General features: G+C 38.7%; 1 protein-coding gene across 1 annotated transcript in view; it reads right to left on the minus strand.

Moving 5' to 3' along the window:
* The window catches only part of TBCD (tubulin folding cofactor D), a 134,858-nt gene that overhangs the window by 65,105 nt on the left and 48,462 nt on the right, over positions 1 to 21,291 (minus strand). The window contains exons 15-16 of the mRNA XM_062010703.1: positions 14,482 to 14,638; positions 3,475 to 3,532 (exon numbers count right to left, since the gene is read on the minus strand). Of these exons, the coding sequence (XP_061866687.1) occupies positions 3,475 to 3,532; positions 14,482 to 14,638 (215 nt within the window). The remainder of the gene's footprint in view (positions 1 to 3,474; positions 3,533 to 14,481; positions 14,639 to 21,291) is intronic.

Below are 21,291 nucleotides of genomic sequence, written 5' to 3' on the forward strand. Positions count from 1 at the left end.
TCTAATTTACATGTTAATTTAAACTGATTAATCAGTTTATCTACTATAAACATACAACTTTAACCACTGCTTACAAAGACAGATGTTAGTATTGCCTCATTATAAATGCATTTGTCAATGTTTTCAACTTAATAGTCTTGGAGGAAAACAAGGCTGTTAGAGATTCTCACACTTGTTACGAACTTACAGTCCATAAGTATGAAGAGAAATATGGCAACTAACAAATTCCTGTACACACAGCCTAGCAGCTACAACATTTTCCAGATGCAGGCCAAAACTGTACATGAAGTTGCTTCACAGCTGGTTGCTCAAACTCAGATGCACCATCAAAAAACTCTCTCAGCTTCAACATTGTCCTTGTGCTTTTTTTTTTTAAAGCTAAAAAGGTGTCTCTTCTGTAATTCAGTTTTCAGCCAATTATGGGGAAATTTACAATGAAAACCAAACTATCAAAACAAAAACTGAAAAAACCCTCAAAGCAATGTAAGACCAGTTCTCTAGAGTGTTAAGAGTTATATTTGGAAAAGTTCAGCACTGATTTAAGAAGGCTTTGATGACAATGGACACTCCAGATGTGACAATTTAAGCACATTACTGCTCTAAGAGAACAGCATGTAACCCCAATTCAATAAACAGAAATGTGACATGGTAAGTAATTTTTCTTGGGTCTGAAGGGGTACCTTGAACAGAAAAGGGTTATAAGAAAAACCATTTCCATGATATTACTCTGTTAAAGCTTTGCAGGACAAAGTGTTTGTCCAAGTGAAAAGGCAATTTTATAGAGCTCATGTAACGTTTGCAGAATATCCCTCCTTGTTCCTTTAGCACATTTTTATTGTTTCTCAAAAGATTTTTCTTCATAATACTTAAGAGATTTTCAGTAACAGAAAATGGAGCTATTTCAATCACAGTTTCAACAATCAATTCCTCAAACATGTCAAATAATTGTTTTGTGCAAATAATTTGTCATTTTCCATACAATTTCCCTTTGGAGATGGAATAACTGGATGCAAAGATCTTAAAGTTTCCATGATACCAGAACCAAGATGACCAACTAGCCTTATAACCTGAATATTTTGCTTTCCCATAAAACCTGAAAAAAAAACCTATTAAGAAATTCTCTAATCATGGTTTTTAAAACCAAACTAGAAGGAAAAAACCCCTCTGTAAGATGTCACAGCTGAATGGAGCTCAATCCCAGATCACTGAGTCATGGGACGATTCCTCATCATGTTTATTCATGAAAGAGTTGCAAAAATCAGCTTAGAATGCATTTGGAGCTTCAAAAGAACACTCTTGTTTTATTCTCTCTAACCTCAGGGTTCAAAATATCTCTGTAAGCTGTTTTGTTTTATTGCTGCTCTGCATTATAATATATTGCATATTGTAATAGATGGAAAAATCTGGTAAAACATGCTGTTTATTTAAATATGATTTTAACTGTAGTAATGATTGGAAAGAATCAGAACTCCCAGGTGTTTTTCTTCTGCAGTCATGCCTGGTAAACACTAAATACTACTTTGCCTGAAAGTTTTGGTACTTTCATAACTATCCATCAAAACAGCAATTCCAATTCTATATCAAGCTTTCAAGCATTCTATAACTCAGTAATTTCCAGTCAAACTATTTTTTGCAATAGTACATTTGAATTTCATGTAGAAGAGGAAAGCAAGAATTTCTGCTCTTTTGTACTCATCTGAAACATGGAAGCACAATCTGCACTGATTTATAGTCTTAGTATAATCTTACACATCTTAGTAAATGTATCTGCTTTAGTACAATAGTTCATGTTCAAACTATTGGTTTATGTCTAAGTGCAGAAGTATAATGAAGGTTACATGTGATAATTAGATGAAGCCACTAAAGGTAAGCAGTAAACTTTTAGTGAAAATCATAGAATCATAGAATAGTGGGAGTTGGAAGAGACCTTTAGAGATCATCCAGTCCAACTCCCCTGCTCAAGCAGGTCCCACCTAGATAAGGTCACACAGGAATGTGTCCAGGTGGGTCTTGAAGAGCTCCAATCATCCTTTAAAGCAGCTGTCTTTATCACCACTGATTCCTGGGACAATTCCTATCCAGCAAATAAATGATTCCCTTTTCACCATCTTTACCCCTTTAACAGTTCTCAAGGAAGCAAAGTTACTTTTGTTTTCCATTAAGGATTTTATTTGCACAGTGACTTTAATTGGCCAAGAATTACAAATTCTGCAGTTTCTAAAACTGAGGAGTTGAAGTTTGGGGGAGCAGCATTGCTCATGTTCATTAGTTGTACAGTATGTGAAGAATATGTCATATCAGCACTCAGCGATCTGCAGCATCTTAGCTTCCACACTTTGGTTTTAACCTATTTAGACAAAGTGATTTGTGATATTATTACACAAGCAACTGACTCACTTCCCCAGTAATTATATTGCAGCTTTATTCAACAGCTTAAACTGTCAAGCACAGGTGTGGCTAGAAAAAGTAAGGATGCTATCCAGGTACCCCTGAGAAATTCTTTTTATATCTGAAATGTATTAGCTTTCAAAATTTCAGTAAAAAAAAAAAGAAGACAGACCTGTGAATTAATTTGCTTATGGCAAAGAATGCCTTCTTATCTCAAAAAAAAAGGCATTCACAGTGAAGTTTCTTAGGAACAGAGACAGATGGTTCTTTGACAGACATTGTTTGCTCCTGTTTTCACTTCATATCATTACAGGGGTGAGGTTTTTATATTTACAAAATGTGATTTGTTTCATCTGTTGAAACAGACAACTCATTTTTTTTAAAGGAAGCAAATTCAATATTTACAACACAGTGACTTGAATTCTTAAAGATAACAAGTCCATTCTTTACTCTTCTCAAATTCTACAACCTCTCCTCCCTAAATTTCCATTTCTTAAGAACAGTCAACAGCAGAAATATTTTTCCACAGAATATCCTTTGCTGTAAGTCCTATTGATCAGACAGTAACATCTGCTTCAGGGAGTTATTGCTTTCTTTTAAAATTACCAGCCCTATGAAACAGTTACATACAAGAACTTAAAATATGTTTTAAGGAGAGATATTATTCCAGAAACGTTTGATTTCTCACAATAACAGAGTCATTGTTGATCAACAGTTGGAAAAGCATAATACAACTCACCAGCTTGGTGACTTGAAAAAGATGCAGCATTTGTATATTATGTAGGAACCTTTTATCTTTGATATTGTGACTAGGAAATGCTAAATAACTCTTTCTCAGACACTTTATCTTAACAATCATGACAACAATACAGAAGATTGTGAACTGTGGCCATGAATCCAGATGTGGAACTGAAGATTATTTCATTTCAAAATCTAAATTCACACCATACTCCCAAGGATTTAAAAAGCACTTCTTTGCTCACAACGTAAGGTATTGCTTATATATTGCAGTTCTATGCAGCTAAGGCTACAAATACTAAATTAAATCAAAGCAAACAAAAAAAGAACAGAAATATGATCACTTACAGAAGCAGCTCTTCTGCAATTAACATCACGATCAAATACTGCAGCAATAACCAATGCACTGAGGAAACAGAATAGTGACTGTTAGTACCAAAAATATGAGAAGAAATGTGTAATGCATCATTTCAACATTTAGACTCCTGGGCAGAACACACAGCATATCCTCTAAGAAGCTTATTATTTATAAACACAGGCTTAAACCAAAATTTGAGTTGAAATAACCAAGCACTTCCTCATGTCTCTAGTTTAGTGTGTACTTTTTCAGCATAAACAGACAACTGCCATCCTGCTGTATTCAAAGCCATGTAAGGAGTATGAAAATACACTTAACTGCATAGAAAAGGTTTCCACTTTTAAATATAGCAGGAGTGCAAAACTTGGACATAATTATCATCTCTCGTGTGAGACTCCCACAATGCAATTCTGCATTAAAACCTGGAAATACAGATTCTGAATAGCACAGCAGGTAGGTAAGGCTTAAGCAAAGCTAAAAGTTAAGCACTGGAAACTCGCAGCTGTCACAGAACAATCACAGCCTGGAAGTAACAAAAAACCAGAGTGCAATGTGCAAATCCTGCTAAGCAGTGACCTTGAAGATAGACTGCAAAGCAGGTCTTTTTGAAAGGTGACCTGTAGATACAGACACATGATTATATGAAACTATTTCTTTGCACATATAGTCTGGGAAGCCTGCACATTTTAATTCTTCTATCTCAAAAGAATTGCTTTTAAAAGATGTGCTACACAACAGGAAAGAGACTATACACCAGGAAACAAAGTCTACAGCTGTAGAAATCCACCTCCAGCATTCAATTAACTTCAGTGACAAATAAACATAACTTCAGGAGAATCATTTAAGCAGAAAATTATTCCTTTCAAACTCAAACTCTTCATTACAGTATTTATTGACTCCAGGCAAAAAAAAAAAAGGCTATAAATACTGGCTGAAAAGCAAATCCAAGATAGCTTTAGCATAAAGATATTAATTACTCTGATAATATCAAACTTCCCTGGGAAGTGGCTACCAGTTTCCTACAGTGAAGAATACTGTGTGGTTAAAATTCGCTGAAATGCACTATCAATGTTGCCTGTGTAATTCCAGTTTACTCCCATTAAGGAAAAAAAGAGACACAAAGCAAGAATGAAATTAAATCCCAATAGATTAGATTCCATTAGGAAGCAGCATACATGGCTAAGTGTTGAAAAAGTGCTAGGTCAAATACATCATCTTCATAGCATGTTTGCCAATATTCTTCTCTGGCATAGAGAGAAACTTTAAAGGAATTTCAAAAGGACATTTAAGAAGCATAAAGTTTTAATGACATTAATAACTCACATAAACCTTTTAATCATAGAAGCGAACATTCAAAACAAAGGAATTGGATGAAAATCATCCTGGAACAGAAAAAGAAGCAGATTTCTGCCTGACACTTCCTGATTTATAGATGACAAGATAAAATATTATTTCCTCAGTCATGCAGGACTTCAGTATTCTTCTCCTTGGAGACAACAAGCAGGAACACCCAACACCCTCATCAGGCCAGGAAGCTCAGAATCCCAAGTGTTGCCCTTACTGTGTCACAGGTACCCTGGAGTCATGTGCTACAGAGTATTTCAGAAGAGCTGTGCTGGGTCAGACCAAAATCCTTCCAAGTTACTGTCTTGTCCCCAACGGTGTCCCAAAAGGAATACTTAGGGATGTGTTAGGAAATGTTAACATACTGATTTGAAAGATTATGCAGTCTTTTCAAAGCAGAAATGTTAAAAGACCACCACAAGAGAATAAATACTGTTCTTTGAATTAAATATGTAGACTTAAAATGTGGTTTATTAAATATAATGCAAAGCAGTTTGGAGTTATCATGAGCAACAAGAGTCCAACTTAGAATCATATTGTCATTTTCCATTTCTTCTTCTGTTACCCTAAGACAAACCTGTATAAGCAAAACCTGCAAAACAACATACTGACTATGTGATGCCACCTGAGTTACTCAGTGCTGCAACTGAACACCATGCTTCAGATAAACAAAAAAGCAGGAGGAATTTTGTCGTTGCTGTTGTAGCCCCATTATAGTCACAACTCATACTGCAGTTGCTGGGTTATGTTAATCCTTCTAATAGAAGCATTTTAAACTTATCAAACAACACAGATCATTTTTTCAAGTTAATTCCCATTTGAAAATGCAGGCACAGTGTGCTGTAACACAGGGATTAGCCAGGAAAGCAACATGCCTAAGATGAAACATGTCTAAGGTGTCTTCACCTGTCTGCTTTGCCGTGGGAGTTTATGTGATACTCCACTAGGATTTCCTAACATAAAGAAACTGTTTATGTCAAACAAAGTGGGCTTTTTTTTTTAAGCTAGTTAAAGAAACATGTCTTGACTTGCCTGAAATGTACCACACCTGACTACCAACAGGTTGAGCAAAGAATGGCTTTGCATCTTGCAGTCTCTATGAAACACCTTTTGTAGTTCCTTAAGGTATATTTAGCCTGTATGCACAACAAGCAGTTAAGTGCACAATAAACACAAATGGACTTTCAAAAGCAAGCTGCAATTCTATCAGTCAATTAATAATTCTCCCTTTCTTCCCTATCCCTTCCTCTCTCCTCCAAGTACTCACTTAATTGGCTTCAGGAAAAGTTACAAGAGTCAAAGTATTTTAGCAGCTTACTTCCTCAGCCCATCGCCAATTATCTTCTCCTGACAAGTCAGAAAGTCTCAGAGATCAGAGGCCAGCCAGGTGATAGACATCAAAACAAAGAAATATCAGGTTACCCCTCTCCTTATAAGCACCAGATGTACCAGACAATAAATGTGAGTTTCCTTTACCCCCTGTAGCAGGCACTTCCAGTCTATACTAAGCACAAGGCAGCAAAAAGCTCAGCCTATCGTTACCTTGAGAATCTGCCACTATAAATTCAAGCTTACCACCCTGAAGCTGCGGGAAGAGACAAAATAAACTCTGAAACCTCTTGCCAATTTGGCTCCAAACCAAAATTCCCTTCCTGAGCCTAACAAAAAGGAAAAGTCTAACTTCTATCAGGAGAGAATCCTCTCTTCCCTACTATAGATTAAGAAAGGCATAATAATCATCACAAGTAAAATGGTTTAACAATGTAAGCAAGTTTAAAAAAGGACCAGAACTGAGGCTGTTGCGTTTGTAACTGGAGTGGCTACAGAGTAAGCTGGATGATGAAAATTGACCAAGGCTCAATTAATTTTCTTTTGCCATCATTTTTTTTAACCCAGAGAGGCACTCCCATTCACCTCAGCAAATGTGGCTGTGCCTCACTGAACTGCAGGAGCAACACAGGTCAAGAAGCAAGCAGAACAGCCTGCTTCAGCCAACACTGCTAGGGGAATAAGCCCTTCAGACTACAGTCTCATATAATTTCTCTAGGTGAGCAGAAGGTTTGAAGCAAAAGAGAAATGCAGTGACTATTCCCACCTGTACACTGCAAGCTCTCATAGTCCCTCTAACCCAGCTCACACCAAGCTCTTAGGCTTTCTGCCAGGCACCCAATGTTCTATGCTGTATAATGTGCTACTCCAATCCCAAAGTTTTTTGGGTAACATGATGAAAGCATAATAAATATACATGTAGAAAACAGTAATAAGAAAAATGCTCAGCACAGGAGTTGTAAATGCTGCCACTAAAAAAAGAACCAAACAATCCTAAACAATCCAAACTCAAAAAACCCCCAAAAGGCATGTGATGGACCTACAGGAAATAACTTCACAAGTGCAGGACACTGTAGGCTCACAACCCTCTTCTGAAGGCAACATTCAAACACATAAAAGAAAGCTAGTCTCCATATTTCACCATGTTGAAGATGTAGCTCAAAGCAATGCCTCAGATTTCCCCAATTCTGCAGGACAGTCTTGCCCTGGAGCAAGCTACATCATTCATCCATAGCCACACCTTCCTTTCCCCTCCCCTCCCCTTCCAAAACAAGGCAGTACCGCAGGGAAGACAAAGCTGCCTGCACTCCTGCACTCTGCACTTTATTGGTATCAGCATTCTGCTCAACGGGAGAGAGCAATTAATTCTTTCTACATAACGATTCATTTATTGATTACCTACACCATGAAATGACAGGGAAATTAAACTACACTCTCACTGTGCAACTGTTCCAAATAATTAAGATAGCCAGCAACAAGTTAATCACTATAATTATGTAATAGGGCAGAAACATGTTTTCCATTTTCTTTTTTGTTTAGGTTTTAAACAAATAGCTCATCTTCTCAGTGTGCACCTGCCACTTTACAGACAGCAACTTCCACACCCAAGGGGGCAGGAATCAAATTACCCATATTCATAGAATTATAGAATGGTGGGGTTGGAAGAGACCTTTAGAGCTCATCCAGTCCAACCCCCTGCAGAAGCAGGTTCACCTAGATCAGGTCACACAGGAACGTGTCCAGGTGGATCTTGAAGCCCTCCAAGGAAGGAGCCTCCACACCCTCCCTGGGCAGCCTGGGCCAGGGCTCCCTCACTGAAACAGGGAAATAGGTTTTTCTTATGTTTAAGTGGAACTTTTTGTGTCCCAGCTTCATCTCATCACCCCTTGTCCTGTTACTATCTACTACAGAAAAGAGGGATGTCCCAACCTCCTGACACCCACCCTTTAGATATTTATAAATGTTAATAAGATCCCCCCTCAGTCTCCTCTTCTCCAGACTGAACAGCCCCAGGTCCCACAGCCTTTCCTCAGAAGGAAGATGCTTCAGTCCCCTGATCATCTTGGTGGCCCTGCACTGGCCTCTCTCCAGCACTTCCCTGTCCCTCTGGAGCTGAGGAGCCCAGAACTGGACACAGGACTCCAGATGAGGCCTCACGAGGGCAGAGCAAAGCAGAGGGGCAGCACAACCTCCCTCAACCTGCTGCCCACACTCTTCTTGATGTCCCCAGGCTGCCACTGGCTTCTTGCCCATGAAGGTACATTGCTGGCTCATATTTAGCTTATTATCAATCAGCACTCCCAGGTCTCTCTCCTGGAGCTGCTCTTCAGCAGTTTGACCCCCAGCCTGTCCTGGTGCAGGGGGTTGTTCCTTCCCAGATGCAGGACTCTGCACTTGTCCTTGTTGAACCTCAGCAGGTTCCTCTGTGCCCAACTCTCAGCCTGCCCAGCTCTCACTGAATGGCAGCACAACCTCTGGGGAATCAGCCAGTGCTCCCAGTTTGGTGCCAGCAGGGAACTTGCTGAGGGTCCCTCTGTCCCCTCATCCAGGTGGTTGATGAAGATGTTGAAAATATTTCCAAGTTACTAAATGATGTTTAACTTTCCTCATAGGGAAGCTTAAAGAAGAGAAAATGCATGGAGAGATCGGGAGGGGAAAAAGAACCCGTTCAAGTGGTGCTTTTTACAAGGATATGTTTGAATAGCAACCTCAGTAGCTGCATTTCAAAACATTAAGTGAGGTTATCCTGCAGGAAAAGTGAAGTTTTGTCTACTTTGCCAAGAATGTTCTCTTTGTGGTCCTGTATTTTGATTAGATCAAGTAAGATTTTAGAAACCAGTTTAACTAGACCTTAAAAAATACATGAGCAAATGCTAGTAAGCATATCTTGGTGAAATATGGATAGGGAAATATAGTGACACGTAAAAATATGAGTGAGTACCATCAGAAGAACTGTCAGCAGAGTATTTCTAGTAAGTGTTTAAGTGGTTTTTTGTTTTGTTTTGTTTTCCTTAAAAGAGGAGTAGTAAGGTCAGGAAGGAAAAGGGCTGATCTACCATCTACAGCAATCTAAGTTTGAAACTTTGATATTCTGGCAACTTTATCACTTAACAACAGAACTTTCATAAGAAAGCAGAAAAGAAACAGCCCTCACTGAATACAGAGACAGACTGATTTTAAAACAGTTATGAATTGTACTTTGAAGATAGGATTTTATGCAGTTTAAGGTGATTTTTGCCTAGTCAAAGTGAGATATTTATGTCTCTTGTGTACTGAAAACATCCATTGCACAATGATACAACTTGGCAGGCAAGAAAAGGACCAAAAAAACCCACTCTCCCACCCAATGACCCCTCTACTTTAATTTGTAACTACAAATGCACAGTCTGAATGGGTTGTGGGGCAGGACTCAGTTTAAGTAGCACACTATTTCTATCTTTTGGTACCCAGGTTTCCCAAAGGATACACTAACGTGTGCCAAAGGCCGTGACATGAAGTAGGAAAACATGAGGCAGCTCACTGTTGAACTCAACTACTTCTAGTTACAACCAGTGCACTTACTGTAGCGTGACAACAGCCTTGCCTTTAGCATCTGAGTGTAGCAACCAGCTACTTATGCCCCAAGTCCAGTGTTCTCTGTGTTCCTCTTGCCACTTAAACAGCAGTGCTCAAGACTGTGAATGACAGAAACCCTTCTGCAGTTTCTAGCACCAAGACAAAGCTAACAGTTCAGGCTCACAATCACTCACTACATTTTTGGGGGCAGTGTTTTTCTTCCAGGTAAATGATTTTGTTTTTTCCCCCCCATATGAATCTCATAGTTGGTATTCTTACACAGGCAGGTTTTTTTGCTGTGTGATTGAGCTCACAATGGACATTATGTATTTTGTTTCAAGATGCTGAGTTCTGCATTTTTTTTAAGGGTAGCAACAATTTGCTTGTGGCTAGAAGTATGACTCTTCTTTAAGTAAAACAGTGACACACCTAAGGCTAGATTTAAAAAAAAAGCTGTCTGTAATTATCAGCTTGCTGACACAATAGGTGAAACTCTGTGTCATACTTTATTTGAATATTTTTTTTCACCCTTTCTCTTTGCAGTGGCAGTTCCACCTTCACGAGTTGGTTATATTTAGGAAAAGGTATAGCCAATAGAAGTACAAAGATTTTTAAGTAAAGCCTTAATACAGTGTAAGTGCTTGCTCAAATACTGTGCAGCTTTGTTAGACAACTAAGCACATACAAGCCACAAGCCTCACAACTGATTGTAAGCGATTTTCACCACACCAACAACTTATTCCAAACAATTGCAGTTGTCATAGCTGGCACAGATATAGTTTTAATAGGTATTACTCCCATAGTTAGAAAACATCAACTATTTTCATTTTGCATTTTCCTAAAGAGAAAAGAAGAATTTATTTTCAGAACAGACTGAAAGCTAAAAGACAAAAGCTTCACCAGAAACACAAACACCTTCATAACTTGCCCACAAATTTCCTCTAACAGCTTTCTGACAATAAAACAAAATATCACAAACTAGGAAAAATCAAAATTATGAGCTTGGAGTTGTAGAATCACAGCATGGGGTCAGAAGGGACCTTTAGAGATCATCTAGAGCCCAACTCCCCTGCAGAAGCAAGTCCCACTTAGATCAGGTGCATCTAACATATGAAGACCAACATTATTTTGCACTGTGGTAGGACGAAAGGAATAAAAGTAATATATTATTCAAATCCTCACAAGTACAGGAAAAATTCTAATCAATTGATCAGAATTCTGATAAACACAAGGCTTCCACACTTATACTGAAGCTTTTTTAAATTTCACAAGGAATAAACTTGCCAGACCTTAAGAGTTTTTCAACTAAGTCAGAGGACAGAAGCAGAGGATCTCTGCTCATAAGGCTGCTCACCAAATGTAGAGAAAGAACCAGTTTTGAATAAGATTTGAATATTGGAAGGCTATACTCATCCTGAAGATTTGCTTGCAGTGAGAATATGTACATATTCCTACAAGTTTAAAGCTGGCAGTAAATAATTCTGCACACCTGGTAGCACCTTGCTAAAAACATTAGTTACCATTGTGATCATGAGTATCACTGTGTGTTCATTGCTATCATTACCTATGCTGGTTAGATTGAAAATAGGAATACAACCCAAGATACAATCACATGATTATTTCACTGAGCAAACATATCTTCAGGTTCCTTTACGTTAAGAATTTTGCACTATATATAATTTATGATGAACTCATAGAATCACAGAATCACAGAATGGTGGGGTTGGAAGGGATGTTTAGAGATCATCCAGTCCAACCCCCTGCAGAAGCAGGGTCACCTAGATCAGGTCACACAGGAACGTGTCCAGGTGGGTCTTGAAGCCCTCCAAGGAAGGAGCCTCCACAACCCCTCTGGGCAGCCTGTGCCAGGGCTCCCTCACCTGAACAGGGAAATAGGTTTTTCTTATGTTTAAGTGGAACTTTTTGTGTTCCAGCTTCATCCCATCACCCCTTGTCCTGTTACTATCTACTATAGAAAAGAGGGATGTCCCAACCTCCTGACACCCACCCTTTAGATATTTATAAATGTTAATAAGTCTCCTCTTCTCCAGACCGAACAGCCCCATTTCCTGCAGCCTTTCCTCATAGGGAAGATGCTCCAGTCCCCTGATCATCTTGGTGGCCCTGCACTGGCCTCTCTCCAGCAGTTCCCTGTCCCTCTGGAGCTGGGGAGCCCAGAACTGGACACAGGACCCCAGATGAGGCCTCACCAGGGCAGAGTAGAGGGGGAGCAGAACCTCCCTTGACCTGCTGCCCACACTCTTCTTGATGCATCCCAGGATGCCACTGGCCTTGGCCAATGGCATCAGCTAGATGGGAATTAACTCATCTAGACGGGAATTAAATATGGCAAAGAAAAGATTTCTTTATTAACTTCCTATGGTAAATCTCACTATTTCTAGCATGCTTAACTGAAGCAGGCCTACTCTGTAACTCTGCATTCTCTTCCTGAAAATCATCCAGAAACAGTGGATGGTGTCATGTCCCAGCACAGCTTGGTGTTTCAAGACTCTTCTCCTTTAGTATCTGTGCTATTGTAGACGAAACACTATCAAAATAACATTAAACTTCTCTATCAGAGATGCTAGGCAAAGATGTTGTAGAATTTCTTGTCTGCTCACATCAGAGAATAGACATGACAGTTTAAAACAAAAGAAAAACAGCATTTGGCATTAGGAAATTTGACAGCAGGTTCTTAGAAGGATTTTATCAAGGTCTCAAAAATCCAAGGAGCAAGCACAACACAGGTAAGAGACACTGTTGCATGATTCTGTGTTAAAGCACCAGCACTGGAAAGTGAGCCTACAAGGATGAAAAACAGCAGAGACCAGCAAGGATGCAGTGCACCAGAATCAAAGAATAAAAGAAGATACACAGGACTTACAGACTGTCCCAAAGAACTTTAAAACCAGGTTTTAAAGAAGAAAGGTGACGTTCTTTGGGAACCTGCTGAGTTAAGTGAGTAATCCTGTGTTTCCAAACAAGGCTTTTTGGGTGAGATTGTGTTGTGTCAGCCATCTGGATGCATTGAAGCAGAAGTTCAGGACCACAGATCACTCTATAGTCCAAATTATTATTTTTTTTCTTTTAAAAAAGACAATACTAAATTACTCCAGATCAAAACCCCTCCAACAGAAACAGAGATGCCCGAGTGCTCCTATCAATAGTAGTACTAAAAGTCTGCCAACAAACTGTTAGAAGCTGCTTCTGTTTGCAGTGCAGATCACCCATTAAAGACACCTTGAAACATCAGTGTGCTGCCAACACAAAGGCTAAATGCTAAAGAGAGAATCCCACAAGCAAACAGGAGGAAAAGCACAAGCTGAAAGAAAAGGTAAAACCAATTTGTATCTGCAGAAATATCACCAGTAGTAAGTGAAAAGCTGCAGTAAGTTCTTGTCCACCATCACAGATTCTGATTTGGAAATATTTTGAGAGTGCTATTTCTGAAAGTGTTTTGAAACAAAAAGAAGTACAGGCATGTGTTTCCACTGAAGTGCAAGCAGAGTTTAGTACTGTGGTCACTCTGGGCTGGGGTACTCCATAAAAAGGCATCAAAACAAAAAAAAATACCTCATGTGTTTGTTAATTTTCACTAAAATGTCTCACTAGTTATTACAAAAACACTGTTCAGAAGTGATACGTTACTAATAATTCAGAATCACTGTGCAGAGCTCCAGGTTTTACCCCTTTCATAAACTGCAAGTGACTTTATTGTTTACTCAGAATAATCTTTGAATTGGAACACTTCAAAATGAAAATGATAAACGGTGTGGAAAAATCTGGAGGTTTCAAAATGGCTATTTAGAAGAGAGCTAAGAGAAGTGTAGTATATTCTTTTAGACCTAACCTGACCAATTTGCTCACTGCAAGCTGGGTGATAAAGACATCCTATACTCCTTGCACAGTGCCCATCTGACAAAGCATTAGAAGTCGTGGATCTTTAGAAATAAGTGTTCATCTGAAAAGAAAAGAAGTAATGTCTTCCTTAACTTTTCTAATATTTGCAGCTCCCTATGACTCCATAAAGCAACTCCCCAATTTTAAAGTGCTTTCAAATCTAAGAACTTCCTGAAGCTGTTTTGCTGAGCTAACCATGAAGCAGATGATCAAGCAGACAGCAGATTACATCCCTCCAGTGCAATGTCTCCACTAATTTCTCTGAGTCTTCTTACAGTGAATTTCTTGAGATATTTCTTTGGTTTTCTTATGAAAAATAAGTAGAAATTAAGTTCTCACACTTGATAATTTAGATTAATTTCTAAAGTTTAAAGAGTTAAACTGCATCTTATCAGAAGAGGAAAAAATTTTAGACTTCAGCATTTACATGGAAGAGAAACAGTATTGTTTATGTCATCATCCTCATCATCATCATCCTCATCATCCTCATCATCATCCACCCTTTATTCAATTCTTTAAGATATTCAGCGTATCTGCCAGCGTGGATCAATAAATCTTGTCAAAGATTATGACAGAGAACAAAAACCACCCATTCCCTTGTGCACAATATCCTGAGATCAATGAATTTCACTCATTCATGTTGTATGTGACACACCAGCTACTTTGTAAGCATGAAGGTATTTCCCCTAAATGGATCTCTCTCTTTTGGTCAATCTCTAATTTTAAATGTCTTAAAAATAAAGCATTAGGCTCCTAGATTCTTATCATCTGGAAGATAGAATTAGAATATCACATTAATATCTACCTCCTTCCTAGTTTTGAATAGATTTTAATTGTAAATAGCTCAGTTTCTTATTGCCATAACTTACCTTGAAATCTGATTAATAAATGGTATCAGCTCTGCAGGATCATAAGCACGAGCAAAGGCCCAGCACACGTAGCATGCTGCATCTCTCACGTTGGAACCCACGCTGCATGCCCCTCTCTTCTCATCATATGTCAGTGCTTTCAAAATGACAGGAACGACTGTTAAATTAACAAAAGTACAAAAGCAACAATTAGGATCATACTGTGAACACAAAAAAGAAGGTGTAAGAGCATTCAGTGATCATTACAGAAGAGACATGAGGTGGAGTTGGGTGTTCTGGAAGAAAGCATGGCTTTTAATTCGTGCTAATTCTGAAGCTGAATAGAAAGAAGAAGGGTTTGTAATGTACTGCTTTGTTTCTTTAGCAGTAGTAGCTTATTTTTCAAAGTTTTCTGAACACATAATTCAAGGAGGATTATAAAAAGTGGGTCACACAAGTAACAATGATACCACATATTGCTCAATGATACATGTTCAAAGTAATTTTAAAATGCAAAATTTTCAAGTGTCCACTATTTAAAGTCATGGACTTGAAATGTTACAGCAGCATCTGTCATTAGAAAAAGAAAGTATTTCTTAAGATATACAGTATTGTAACTATGATAAAATGAAAGAATCACTACCCATCTACTAGCAGGCAACATTCTACCATGATACAGTAGAAGTCCTGACAGGATGAATTATTCTTAATTAAGAATGCCTGTGGATCATTAATGTATCCATCTTGAAAGCAACTTCAGAACAGTTTTGTGTAGTCTTAAAGCAAGATGATATGTTTGACAACCCTGCATTAAGCTATGGTGTTTTATTCCCTGTATAGCGCTTATTACTTCAATGCAGTGTTTTAAGCTTGACTCTATCAGCACTGCCACAATGCACAGACCATAAAGGAGTATGTATAAAACTGCAATGTAACCTAGAAATGCAAAAAAGTAAGCTTTACTCTCATTTCTGCTTAGACATCCAAAACAACACTGATGACTACATGCCTCTTCACCAGCACAGCATGATTCAATGCAAGACCACAAGCCTTTGATGAAGGAAAAAGCATACCAAAAAAAGAGTCAAGGTCTTTTTTCTTCTCCTATCAGTCATGCTAAAGGTATCAACATCACCAAAATATCAATTCTTGTTAGACTGTGAGGAAACAAGATGGAGATATTTGCATCCTAACCAGCAGTATGGAATCATAATACTCTGTATAACAAAGCTCAGCAGAAAAACTCAAGACAAAATAAGGTGCATTTCTCAATCACACCTATTTGGTATGGTGAGGGACACCAAACCACAGGGTAACATTTAACACAAGCTAAACCATAGCCCAGACTATCAATGTTACACTTGATGACTCCAGGTAGATACAGGAACTGGAAAAAAATCATCAGCAGGAATACATTGTGCTTAGGAATGGAAATAACGTGCTAGGGATTCTTGTGAACGTTGTGTCTCTCCTTCCTGACCTAGAAAATCCTCCTTGACTGACAGTGTCAGGATCTCTTTAATGACAGACACACTCCGGAACACAGAGCTTGGTTCTGGGAGAAGAATGGCATTACCTGTGTTCATGAAACAAATCATGACTCCAAAATCAACTGATACAATAGTCACCTTGTTCAAGGCAGCTCTTAGAAAGACAGGTATCAAGCACCGTTTTCTTGATTTAATGGAAAATCAAGAGAGACTCCTTTTTGGCCAATAAAGGCCTATTAACCACAGAGCTCTATATTGTTATATCATATATTGTTATATGTCTCTGTGCCACATTTTATTGAGGGAGCTCAGGAGGAAACAGAGTTGCCCAGGCTGAGCACTGGAACCCCACGGTACCACAGCAGAGGATACAGCCCTTCAGGGGTTTTTTTCTTAAATCATATTGGGGAAAACAGAAAAAGCAGAGTAGTAAAAGAGCAGCAAAGGCAAATAAAGGTCCCAGAATCTTATCCCAAATGTCCTATAACACAGGCACTGTTACTCTAAGGAAGTGACAAAAATAAGCTTGGAAAAACAAGTAGACGAAGAATTTTCCTTTCAAGCTTAATAACATTTTTCTACAGATAAGAGAGCTCCCAAAAACTTAAAAGAAGAATTCTCTTACACAGTTCTAGTAACAGTTTAAGAAATACTTAAGAAATCCTATATGCATGCAAGGCTCCCCAGAGGGCTTTTTTTGGTACCTGCAAATCCAAATATCTCATTTTAATATATTTCTCTAGATGGACTCTTTAATAAATGAATGTCTGCAGAAAAAAAACAGCCTCTAGGAAGAAAAAAACACAAGCAATTTCTCTTGATTTTCTTTATTTTATCAACTTTATCAAATGCATCTTTTTTCCTTAGAAAACATTTGTTAAAATGTGATAATATTGAATAAGAAACGGGCTCACTGAACCATAATTCATTAGCAAACTCTGGCTGGATCTACCTGAGTGGGTATAATCACAAAATAATTCAACTTCAACACACAGTGTGCCTGCTACTTTAAACAAAAAGAAATATACAATTCAAGGGGAAAAGGGAGGTGTTTAAATGCCATTTACATTCATTGTAGCTTACTGAAGAAAATAAAAGAGTAATCAGAGGGATGGACAAGATATGACTACCGGGAGCACAGGCTCCATATGGGGAAAAACCAATTCTCATTCAGAAACAATGATGTAGCACAGATGTTTGGACATTTCAGCAGTCCTCATTTTCAAAAGAAACTGCAATAAAAATCTTTTAAAATGTTGACTAGCTTGTTTTGAAAAATGCTGCATCAACTGAGGCAAAAAAATTGTAATTTGCTGGTTCTACAGGACCAGTAAAACAGATGCCAAAGGCAGTTTTGCAAAGCTGTTGTAAATTTACCTCAGGATGGGGTGATCACTCCAGCTACAGCAGCTCCTCACAGTCCTGTTGTCTGTATGACAGGAAAAACCACACGTTTTTCAATTCAGGACATTCATTTCCCAAACGGTAGGGACAATATCAAAAGGCACCTGGCTTACCAGGGTCAGTCTAAGATAGAGCTGATGCTGCCAGGGGTCTGTAACAGCAGATACTAAGAATGTATCGGGAGCATCAGCACTATTACTCTGTGTAGCTCAAGCTCTCTCCATTATCTTTGGACTCACATCCCTTGAATGTCCTGCTCCTGGGTCTGGGACTCAAAGCATTGCTGCAAGAGAAACAACATGACTGCGAAGTCTAAAGAGCAAAGTGGGATAATGAAAAGGAAAGGTGCAAAACGGAACATTTAGAAGTGGGAGAAAAAGGGAAAACAAGGTGAAGCACTAAGTAAATATAAATACAGTGATGACAAGAAGGGAACTACTGATGTAGGGATCACCTGTCAAAACTTTTTGTGTTGTCACTGGTCAAATATTTCTGGTGAACTGTGGATTATGGGAAATACTATATAAGAACTGCGTGTCAAAAATGTTTGTGTGTTTGAAACACGGGACATTTTCTGTTGGTATTTAAGAGGAATTCAATCCCAAAAGAAACACTACCAAAAAATTCCAGGTTTCACTCAACTGCTTACTCTACAGTTCTTCAAACATGTTGCAGGTTTTCTTCTGCTATGGCTTTCTGCAGTGTCAGAAGTATTACAGGCAAAACCACCTGTAGCATTCAGTCCACTGGACCTGAAGTATCTCAGAAAAGCCCTTCCTAAACTACCATGTGGACTCTCTGTCCACATTTTCTTATCTACACTTTTTGTCTTCAGTCTGAACACAAAGTACTAAGTTAAGCTTCATTTATCATTTTTGTCTGATTTAAACCCTTCACACTGCTCTGTTCTAAAGCATTGTTTGATACACAAAGCAGCAATGAAGTTCAAAGCTTTGTAGTGAGCTTCTGCATTTTGTGTCTGTTATGTGGTTTCAGTTCACTGTTATGGTCACCTCTCTGACAGTCACTATGGTCACAGTGTTGTACTGCACTGCTCTGTATTATTTCCAGTTTTCATATTTAAAATCATGTCAATCTCATAGTAAAAGCCATTTGTTAAAAAAGAACAAGACCAAGTTTTAGGGGGGAAAAAAAAACCCTTCTAGAGGAAAGTTATTTTAGTTTGGAAGGGTGGAGAAAAAATTTTTTATTGTTCAAATTATGGGCATGCCTTTTTTATTTAAAAGTAGGAGGCTGGGAGACACATCAAGGACCAGACCTGAATTGCTTCTTGACTTTAAGAGTCACCATTTTTTAATATGATCTCTACAAAAACTTTGCTGTTAAAAACAGAGGATAAATAATGTCTACTCTCAACCTGATTATTCAAACAATACCCACCTGTTTAGGTCTGTGAATGCTCAAGAAAACACAGCCACCTTTCCCTGTAGCCTAGAGGTATTAATAAGCACCTGCTACACCCCACCCTGCCTCACCTAACAACAGAGCTGCAGGTTGCAACACCACGCTTTGCTCAAGCCTTGTGAAAATAAAGAAACAACTCCTGGCCCCAAAGCATTACAGACAACACTTTTGTTTCACTACTTCTATTTTTTTTCCCCCTTCTATTGGAGACAAGTTGCATAGGTAACTGGATTTTTTAAACATAGATTTTCAACATTCAGATGCTTTAGTTCCTTTCTGGTGCAGGGGACAGGCACTAAACAACCAGCTAAGAAAACTTAAGGAAGATATTGTATACTGAAAGGTCACTGAATAAAAAAATGCCTCCTTTACACAAACCTAGACTGTAACACATGCCATCAGGAGCCCTGTATGACTTTAACTTCAGATTGTCCTTTCCTAAAAACCTGTTGCAATGTTTATCATATAAAACATACAAATACAGTCTTTAAACGGACCAACAACAAAAACCTGTTCCTTAGCCTTAGGTCTAGTCTCCACAAGAATATTGCAAAAGTCCAGGTCAACCCTGTTTCACTTCAACCAGATTTTCACTGAAGCTCCAGTTAATTAAGAATTGTCTAAATTTAGTTTAAAAACTAAAATATGCCACTTAAAACAGAGTAAGCAACTGTTCCCCCTTAGATAAGTCTTCCATTTTTATCTGGACTGTTGATGCAGAGAAGCCTTCTCAGTTTGTGAGCAGTATCTTGCAAAACCTTCTATTTTTAAATTACAAAATATAAGAAAAAATACCACAAAAATGGGTGTCTGCTGTTACTGAAGGAAGGACTGTACACAATGCCACTGTAGGCACTGCTGTGAACGTTACAGTTAATGGATTATGAAGCTTAAACACGGTTGGAAGTATCAATATAAGAAGAATTTTCTTCTTCACCTTTTTCTTCAACAAAACTAACTCCTTGCAGAAATGTCCTGCCATAGGTTCACCCTCTTTGTGAGCCTCAGGCATTAAAAAAAAGGTGTCAACAGCCATATCCCCAGTATGTCAGCTTCCCCTGTTTTAAATAGCACACCTATCACTGTCATTCATATGCTAAAAAAAGAACTCTGGCTTCTCAGCTAAAGAATTTCAGATTTGAGACCCAATGCACTCTAACATGGCACTCTAACCTCTTCCAGAAGAGGAGGCAGGCTGTAATTGTGACTTCAGAAGGGCTGTTATACTAATATTTAATATACTAACACAGATAATTTCAGGTTAGGCCCATTATGAGAAATAAGTAGTTGTTTAAAGTTCTACCAAACTGTCAGGATTTGTTCTCATTTTCTAAACAAGCTATTACAGAATTTACTCTTCTAGGGCTATTTCATCCAGAGAATAAATTCTCCAGTGAGGTTTGGAAAATGCATGTGTTGCTTTGGCACTAAATTCTCCATGTTTCTGTGAAACCCTCTGCAACTGCATCCTACAGGGCAGGCGCCTACAAACTGTCAGCAGGTGCCTTCTCCTCTCTCCTTCCTGCAATCAGGCTTGACCTAGTTAGGAATTTGCCAGGGAAGAATGGGAGAGGATCACAACTCATTGTGTGCTCAGAATATCCGTGAGAATTCAACAGCTCAAGTCTCTGAAGCTGCCATAACTTTCTCACAATTCCTGACACTGACCCATGTCTATAAGGCTATATATATGCATGTTCACAAACCGTATTTTCTAACCCATGACTACGAAGGGCTGTGTCTGTCTGGTTGCAATCTCAGTTCAGTCTCGCACTGTGTAATGAATTGAGAGAGTCTTTAATTATATGATCACGTGATTTTTTTTTCCATGGACCTATCTCAGTCAGCACACAGGAAAGACCTGCTCCAGCAATGAATCACAGCTGGGCAGCAAAGGAGATTGTTGTCTGCCTCTCTGCTGAGGGAGGAAAATATGCAATGCAAAAACTGGCTTTCAGGCAGAGAGAAGGGATTATTGGTTAAGTTGGATGCTGCCCTAAAGAACCACATTCTAACTACATCTCTGTGAAAGACCTGCTGTTTGATACCAGTCATATTACTTGAATACAGTACTGGAAGGAAATGGACACTGGCTCTCATTTCCCAGGTATCTGCTTCAATAAACTAATGGCAGGTTTGCAGAAGTGCTACAATGCTGAAATGAGTGAGCTTTTGTGTATGGCAAAGGGCCAATGAGGAAGCAGACACATCTCCATTTTGCTCAGTCTATCTCAACATCATTATGTAATGCAGCCATAAAAACTCAAAATCTTTAAGCAACCCTGCCTGGCTACGTTGACAGGCCTGCAGCTGACCTGAGACAGTGCTGTCTCACCTTCTCTGAAAGACAGAGCACCAAGCATTTTGGGGATTCATCTACCCACTCACGCCCAAGGCCATGAAGACCTTCACACAGGTTTACAGCTAACACGGCGCTCACCTTCAGCTCAACCGGTGGCAAACTGCAGTTTAAGGACATGAAGAAACAGGCTTATGAAAGAATTCTACTAAG

The sequence above is a fragment of the Colius striatus genome, chromosome 18 (assembly GCF_028858725.1).
Source record: "Colius striatus isolate bColStr4 chromosome 18, bColStr4.1.hap1, whole genome shotgun sequence".
Lineage (NCBI taxonomy): Eukaryota > Metazoa > Chordata > Aves > Coliiformes > Coliidae > Colius > Colius striatus.